Source organism: Lepisma saccharinum, unplaced genomic scaffold (genome assembly GCF_977018435.1).
Source record: "Lepisma saccharinum unplaced genomic scaffold, izLepSacc3.1 HAP1_SCAFFOLD_597, whole genome shotgun sequence".
NCBI classification, from domain to species: domain Eukaryota; kingdom Metazoa; phylum Arthropoda; class Insecta; order Zygentoma; family Lepismatidae; genus Lepisma; species Lepisma saccharinum.
Window position 1 is genome coordinate 34,326 of NW_028143270.1, and position 8,612 is coordinate 42,937.

The following is an 8,612-nucleotide window of genomic DNA, read 5'->3' on the forward strand; positions in this document are numbered from 1 at the left end:
TATCTGAAGTATTAAGCTGAATAGAATATGCGAAGTCCTCTGTTAGCTTCTCCAATTCGTCGACCAGAGCGTCGTTCCACTTCTGACCTACTGCTCTGCTAACCACCTCTTCTCTCAACTCCAATCCCAAAAGTCAGTCCCCTCTCAGCTTGTCTCACCTCTATATCACTAGGCCATCGAGCTCTTCCTCTATGCCGAATCGTGTTTTTTAATTGCCACCATGCAAACCGCTGATTCTATAACCAGAAGAATTACCTGTTTTCTGAATGCTCAGGAGGTTTGCATGGCACAACATTGTGCATTGTAAACATGCCTCAGAAGTTGAGACAACTGAGAAAAACAAGTGAATGAATCAAAGCTTTGAAAATATAATGCTCTACGCGACAAAACTCCTGATAGATTTTTAGTGGTACGTAGATAGGATAACACACGATTGTCAGTCAGAACTGTGAAATGATGGTTGATAAGGACGAATTCAAAGCTTTTCAGTACATAATAAGCACCTGCTACTTCTAATGAAAATATGTCCGGTTTCTTTTCTGTGCCGGTGAGTGATCTTGAACAATATAAGCAAGGATGAAGGATCCCTTCATCGTCAGGCTGTAGTAATGCACTCCCCAGGTCCTCTGTACTGGTGTCCACGTACAAAAATGAGGAACGCTTGGTGTCATATGATCGGAGAATAGGGGCGGAGGTGATAATTTTTTTTGAACGTGTCAAAACTCTTTTGATGTTAATCTGTCCATTCAAACATTACATTTTTCCTGAGTAGCTTAAATAAGCATTCTGTAGGTCCTGCAAAATGTTGAATATATCTGCGCATGAAATTGACAAGCCCAAGAAAGAAACGTAATTTCTTCTTAGTCTGAAGGGGGAAAAGTCAATTATTGTCCTCAAAATATGATCAGAATTTTAAAGCCACGCATCGATACTAAATGCCCAAGAACCTTAATTTCAGTGAAAGGAAACTGGCATTTGCGTGCAGAAAGTTTAAGGTTGGCTTTACGAAGCTTCTGAAACACTCTTCAAATTAAATTTATCATAGAAGGTAGTCTATGAGAATAGAAAATCACATCGTCGGTATACACTGAAAGTTCAGAATTATCTATTCCTTGTAATGCTAAGTCACTTACTTTATTCATTACTTGACTGCTTGTGGACATTCCTTGCGGTAATCGTTCGAAACGAAATGAGCCTAGGTTGTTGACCGAGAATGCTGTAATGTCTTTAGAACGTTCTGATAACTCTACCTGAAAAAAGCGGTGGACAAATCTGAAACTGAATAATACTTCTTTTCAGGCATTTTAGCCAGAATCGTAGTGATATCGGGAGTCTGTAAAGAATGCGGTTCAATTTGGATGATTCATGATCTTAGGTCAGAAACTAGTCCAAAAGAGTCGTCAGATTTTTTAATTAATAGTACTGGATGTCTATAAGTACTGCCCATACAGTGGGATATTACACCTTGCTCTAATAACTTGTAAATTTCCTATTTTTCATGGGTTCACGGTAATGAAATGACAAAGGATACAATCTAGCATATACAGGAGTGTTATATTTTAATATGATATCATATCGTATCAATCCCTAAGATTATATGTTTATTTTATTAAGTCTCTCCGAATGCTTCACGTTGACCAGGGCATTCACTTGTTTTTCTCAGTTGTCTCAGCCTCTGAGGCATGTTTACAATGCACAGTGTTGTGCCATGCAAACCTCCTGAGCATTCAGGAAACAGGTAGTTTTCTTCTGGTTATAGAATCAGCGGTTTGCATGGTGGCAATTAAAAAACACAATTCGGGATAGAGGAAGAGCTCGATGGCCTAGTGATATAGAGGTGAGACAAGCTGAGAGGGGACTGACTTTTGGATTGGAGTTGAGAAGGGAGAAGTGGTCAGGAGAGCAGTGGGTCAACAGTGAGACAACGCTCTGGTCGACAAACTGAGAAGCCAACAGAGGACTTCGTATATTCTATTCAGCCTAATTCTTCAGATAGACAGGTAATTACCCTAACACCCAGCCATGATTCAGGTTCAACGGTTCACGAAACCCAACGAGTGACCATTGTTTTTTCTGCAGTTTAGTTCCTTAGTGTGATTTTGTACCTTTCGCATTGCCAAGCGTTAACTCGTCATGCCAATGACGAGTGCTCTCATCAGAGGATGAATGATGAGTAATTTACATCACCCAGCAATTAATTGCACAAGGACTGGTTCAGATCCCCACATTCTTTAGAATGACACGATATTTCAAGACATTAGTTTTAGATAACCTATCACCAAGCCAGTGAACGCATACTAGCTCATGAATTTTTTCATTGTCTTCTGGTGGTATTTCTGGGTTGACGTTAAGCAGGGAAGGATCATACTTTTGCTGGATTTCACTTAATTGTTGGTCTATTTTACTGTTTGCGCTACAAGTATATGAGTGGTTAACCTCAATACTCGCATAATTCTAAACAAATGTGACGTCATCAAAAATTTGACACAATGAGATATCATCTATGGGAGTGCTCATTTGTAAGCTAACAGGAGTGTCATTATGGTTGATTAAATGAATGACTGCTGAATTTGCATTTACAGTAGCATCTGGAATTGAAATTGCATATTTAGCCATTGTTGATTGAGATGGGGTGAAAAGTAAGGTTGATTTACTTGGTAGGTGGCGAAGGGGGTAAAGGAAATGGTAATGTATGGTCGAGTGTGTGGATTCAACTGAACTGTTTCTGTGACTCTAGCTGTACCATTAAACACATTTACATTCTCAATTTGATTAAAAATGTCATGTTACACTGTATGAGTGGTTTGTTTCATTTTAGAGATATTCCACTTCGGTATGTATCCTAAATGATTAATGGTAATGCTATTGTTGTTTAGTGAAATATCACACCTTTGTGTTTTTAGAAAATCATTTCCTAAGATTGGAGGGAGGGTTTTTGATTCTGCAACTCTAAAGGGATGTGGATATTTGTATTTACCAATTGTAATAGGGAATGTACAATCTCAGTTACAGTTAGGATTGTCCCTGTAACACCTTGAATGTTGGAGTGTACTTTATATGTTTTCACTTTAAACGGGAGTAAGTGCCAAGAAGAAATGAAATTTGAGAATCCTCGTCTACAAGTAAATCGATTTGTTTCTCCTGAATGGTGGCGTTAATGTAATATAACCAATATTTCTCACCCGGTGGAGGCACAAGTGGTTCGGATCCCACTTTAAACTGTAGGTCCAGTCTCGATTAGTCTTACTGTGCATAAAGTGGACTTTAAACTCCAAGTCAAAAAACCAACCAATATTTCTCATTTAATGGAACTGTATCTGTTCTGAATTTATCTTCAGAATTGTTCATGCACACCAAAGATGAATTTAGTTTAATGCATTAGCCTCATCTTGTTTATAAAAACATCTAATACTCTCGTGATTAGTCCTATGGCAATAATCACAGGGTGGTCTATCAGCATAGTCGCGATTAGCCGTATTTCTAAACTGTCCTCGTGAATTAGATCTTTGGTTTCCCCAAGATTGACCTCTATTTTTAAAATATTTTGGATATTGTCCTCTTTTATTAGCCATGTAGGGATTTCTGTGAGTGGAATTGTTGTTATTCACCTCACTTTTATATCTTTGATCCTGTTACTTGATGTGTTTCGTGCGAATTCCAAAATATTCGCGCAAAAGTAAAATACGGAATAGGGTATTTGTGTCTCTTTCGTAGAGAGAGAAATAAAGTCTGCACTTGGTTTGTAATCTCGTCTACTGGATTACGTTTCTCTTTGTGACCACTAGGATTATTATTGTGATTGACTTCATTGTTTCTTACTGTTTGTAGCTCTGCGCTGCGGGGATTCAAGGAACTAACTGGGTGACAATGCATGCTATTCGCCTGAGGTTGTGCGTGGGAACACTGATGACACTGTTGGATTGAAGGGTGTGGACTTTGACCGCTGTTCAGAATGTGCTGGGTATTTGGATATGTGGTTGGAGCAGAGCTATTGCTGTGCATCGGGAATGAATAGCAGGAAAAGGAGGAAAGAGGGTTCACTGACTGAGTGTATCTTGCTTGCTCTAGCGTATTCTCTATTTCTCTCTGTTCTTCAACTAAACGAGTCTGTATTAATGTTTTTTTGCGTTTAAAATTCTGCAAATGGAAAATCACCCAGGGCGGGCCTCAGCTACTGGGCGGGTCGCAGGTGGCGGATAGCGAATGGCCATCAGATATGATGGTTTGCTGCGAATAAGGCATAGCCAAATAAGCAGTCCCGGACCGAGGCGGCAGTGCTATCAGAGTCTGGAGAGAGTGATCACACCCATTAAAACCCAGAAATGCCCAAAGACAGCACTGTGACATGGCGAAGAAGTGCCGCCATTAAATAAGCACAGCCTCTGCTGCCTTGCAGGGAAGGGAGGGATACCCTGACAGAAAACCAAGGGGTAGGAAGAGCTCCGAAGGCATAGCAACACCAACCTACCTAGGGGAGTAAACCTTAAATAAATCCTGGTCCTCCAGGTTGGGGGTGGGGTGTAGGGTTAACTCCCCTACCCCGTCAAAAGAACTTGTTACGGATACCACAAGATTGCCTCGGAGGAGATCGGATAATTTGTTGACGACCTGGCGAAAGAAAAGGCTAATGAGAAGGAAAACCGATATAATGCTCGCAACCTGGAATGTAAGAACATTGAAGAAACCAGGAATGCTGAGAGAAATAAGATAAGAAATAGAAAAGTATGGAGTGAAAGTTGTAGCATTACAAAAAACACGCTGGAAAGGACAAAGAATGATAACATCTGGAAAGCATATTCTGATGTATAGTGGAGGAGAAACTGGTAATAATGGTACAGGTTTCCTAATCCAAAAGTCTATCAAACCAAGTATTATTAACTTGACAGCAATTAATGATAGGATGTGCTCAGTTAGAGTTAGAGCAAAATTCTTCAATATCACAATGTTTTGTGTGTATGCCCCCACAGAAGAAGCAGAGGAGGAGGAAAAAGAAGCTTTTTACTCAAAATTAGAAGAAGAAATAAATCATGTACAAAGACACGATGTAAAAATCATACTAGGAGACTTAAACGCCAAAATAGGAAGAGAAGAGATGTACAGAAGCATAATCGGGAAAGAAAGCCTGCATGAAGTAAGCAATGATAGCGGAATGAGATTGATAGACTTTGCAAGCACTAAGGAAATTGTAATTAAAAGTATTTGGCTCCCACGAAAAGACATAAGAAAAGAAACCTGGGTGTCTCCAGACGGCCGCACGAAAAACCAAATAGATCATGTTATAATAGACAGGAGACATGACACAGATATTATGGAGATCAGTAGTTATAGAGGTGCTGATGGAGACACAGACCACCATCTAGTGAGAATCAAGTATAGACAGAAAATTGATGTGAAAAGATAAAGAAAGGAAGAATAAGAACATGAAACACAATGTAGAGGAACTCAGAAATGCCAGATTAAGACAAGAATACCAAGAAAAACTCATGGAGGCACTAGAAACAAAAAAGGAGATATGGGAAAAAGGAGAACTAGAATGTAAGTGGGAAATATTAAAAACAATAATATGTAATGTAACAGAGGATACATTGGGAAAGAAACAAAACAAGAAGAGAGAACAGTGGTTTGATGAAGAATGCTCAATACGAATACAGGAGAGATACGATGCCAGAAAAAGGATGTTTCAACGGAGAACAAGACAAGTAGTGGAAGATTATAGAGAAAAGAGTAGAGAAGCAGATAAGACATCTAGAGCCAAGAAAAGACACTTTGAGAGAAAGAGAATAGAAGAGTTAGATGAAATGAAAGATAGAAATGAGATACGAAAGTTTTATGAGAGAACAAGAGATCTGAAGAAAGGATACCAACCCAGAGCAGTTTTCTACAAGGATAAAGAAGGAAACCTCATTGGAGACCAAGAAAAGATGATGGAAAGATGGCAGGAGTATTTCTGTGAATTACTTAACGGAACCAATGAGGAGGATAAAGAAGAGGGGAAAAGTGATGAAGAAGAGGAAGAAATAAGTGAGGAGGAGGAGGAGGAAGAAATAATACCAACTTTAGTAGAAGATGTAAAAGATGCAATAAAGTCTCTAAAGAATAATAAAGCGCCAGGAGAATATGACATAGAATCGGAGTGGTTGAAATATGGTGGAGAGGGAGTGAAGAAGGCCATATATGAAGTGATAGAAGATGTTTGGATAAAAGGAGAAATGCCCAGAGACTGGACAATAGGAATAATATGTCCGATACATACGAAAGGGGATAAAGCTAAGTGTGAAAACTACCGCGGGATAACACTAATGAATGGAACTTATAAAGTATGTGGTAAAATTTTAGCAACACGATTGGAAGATTGGATGGAAAGAATCATGGGAGATTACCATGCAGGATTTAGAAAAAATCGCTCCACGATGGACCAGATATTTTTACTTGGACAAGTGCTGGAGAAGTTTTATGAGTATAACAAGGAACTTCACCAACTCTATGTCGATTTTAAACAAGCATACGATAGCCTGGAAAGAAATAAGATCTACAGTGTAATGGAAGAGTTTGGAATCCCAAGGAAATTGATAAGACTGACAAAAATGACAATGAAAACAACGGAATGTAAAGTCAGAGTTGAACAGGAAATGACAAACATGTTTAAAGTAGAGAAAGGACTGAGACAGGGAGATTCACTTTCTACAATACTATTTAATTTAGAATTGGAAAAAGTAATCCGACAACTACCAATCAACCCTGGAGGAACAATATTAAATAAACTAACACAAAAAGTAGCATATGCAGATGATGTAGCTTTAATAGCAAGGAATAAGCAAGATATGGAAGAGAGTTATCAAGTATTAGAAAAGAAAGCTCAAGAACTAGGACTGGAAGTGAACACAAATAAAACCAAATGTATATAAAGATGGGAGATCCAGAAAGAGGCAGAAGAGAACATAAGAATAAATAGAAAAGAATATAAAAGAGTGGAAGCTTTTAAATATTTGAGCTCAATAATAACAGCAGATAACAAGACAACTACAAAAATACAGGAAAGGATAACAAGTGGAAATCGATGCTATTTTTCTTTGCAAAATATGTTTAAATCCAAAACCGTTAGTAGGAACACAAAAATTAAAATATATACAAAAATATTAAGACCCATAGTAATGTATGGTTCAGAAAGTTGGGTAAGAGAGGAAGATTGGTTGTTAAGGTGGGAAAGGAAAATACTGAGAAGGATATTTGGAGCGGAAAGAGATAAAGATGGATGGAGAATGAGATCAAATATTGTTTAATCAGCCAGATATTGTAGTGAAGTTCAAACGGTAGAATGCGATGGGCTGGGCATGTTCAGAGGATGGAAGAAGCACGGGTTGTCAAGAAAATATTCAATGGAAAACCGGAAGGGAGAAGGAGAAGAGGCAGGCCCAGGTAAAGATGGATAGAGGACGTGGAAGAGGACCTAAGAAGATTAGGAGTTAAAGGATGGAAAAGAAAAGCAGAGGATCTAGATGAATGGAGATATGTAGTCATGAAGGCCAAAGATCTACATTGACTGTAGCGCTGACCAGTAAGTAAGTAAATAAATGGGAAATCAGATCTTCTGTTTTCAAAAATGTGTTGTTAGTTAAGCATTGAAGAAATGTTGAACGGAATCCAGTTATGATATATGATATAATCTGTTCTTCGGAAGCCTCAGGATAGTACTGTAATACTAGAGATTTGTTGGCTATTACGTAGGCATGGATGGGTTCAGTCAGTAACTGTTTTCTTGCTAATACTATTTGTACTGGCTGACTGGGCATATAAGCTCCCCTGAATAACGTACTGAGTTCGTTCTTGATCTGGGCGTATGTTAAGTCATTAAAGTTGAATTTGAATTTGAATTTAAAATTTTGGGTGCGTCAGCAATAAGGCTATTTTGCACCCGTCACATTATACGGGATCCAGCCCCTTATCGTTACACATAACAACTCTAACGTTGCAGAACTAAAATCATAAAATATTAAAATCGTCTGACTTTCGTTAAAAGCTGAGGATGTAAAGGAGCACACAAATAAGGACAAAACACAGGACAACACAAACAAAATTATACTGGCCATGGGGCCAGTCGCCAGAGCCTCGTTAGTTTGCAGTCCAGGGTGTACTACGTGGAAGTGAGGTTGACTATTGGGTACTACGTGGAAGGAGCACCCTTACACCCCTTAAGTCATTAACGTTTGATCTTGTCTTATGGTGCAGGAGGCCTTAGAAAGAGCGTTTCGCGGGCTAAAGGTGACGTCGCTCGCACACTATTGCCGATACTCTCGTGTCGTCTGCTCCTCAGCCGAACAAACAGGCCGAGGTAGCAAGAGGCAGAGGTCATTCACCCTTCCAGAAGGGTGCAGCGAGGTAGCTGTGGCAACCGGGCTCTCTTATTCGCGTACCTGATTGGCTCTCGTAGACACACACCCATATTGTCGTCTGCTGTAAGCCCGCGAAGATATCTTTCTAAAGCCTCCTGCACTATAATGTCCTGGACATGAATCAAAGCTATGTCTGTCAGAAATAGGGATAACATTTATTTCTCTTTACGGTCATTCCAGTTGGTCGCGATGGCAATCGTCTGAAATTTAAATAAAAATTGC

General features: G+C 39.1%; 1 protein-coding gene across 1 annotated transcript; it reads left to right on the forward strand.

Annotated features, from left to right (window-relative positions):
• Positions 1 to 4,942: 4,942 nt before the first annotated feature.
• On the forward strand, positions 4,943 to 5,401 carry LOC145983056 (protein CFDP2-like). The gene has a single exon (XM_083116335.1). The coding sequence runs from the start codon at positions 4,943 to 4,945 to the stop codon at positions 5,399 to 5,401; it is 459 nt and encodes a 152-aa protein (XP_082972461.1).
• The last annotated feature ends 3,211 nt before the right edge of the window (positions 5,402 to 8,612 follow it).

Excerpts from the sequence above, each read along its gene's own strand:
- LOC145983056 (XM_083116335.1), top strand. The coding sequence starts at position 4,943 with ATGTTTTGTGTGTATGCCCCCACAGAAGAAGCAGAGGAGGAGGAAAAA.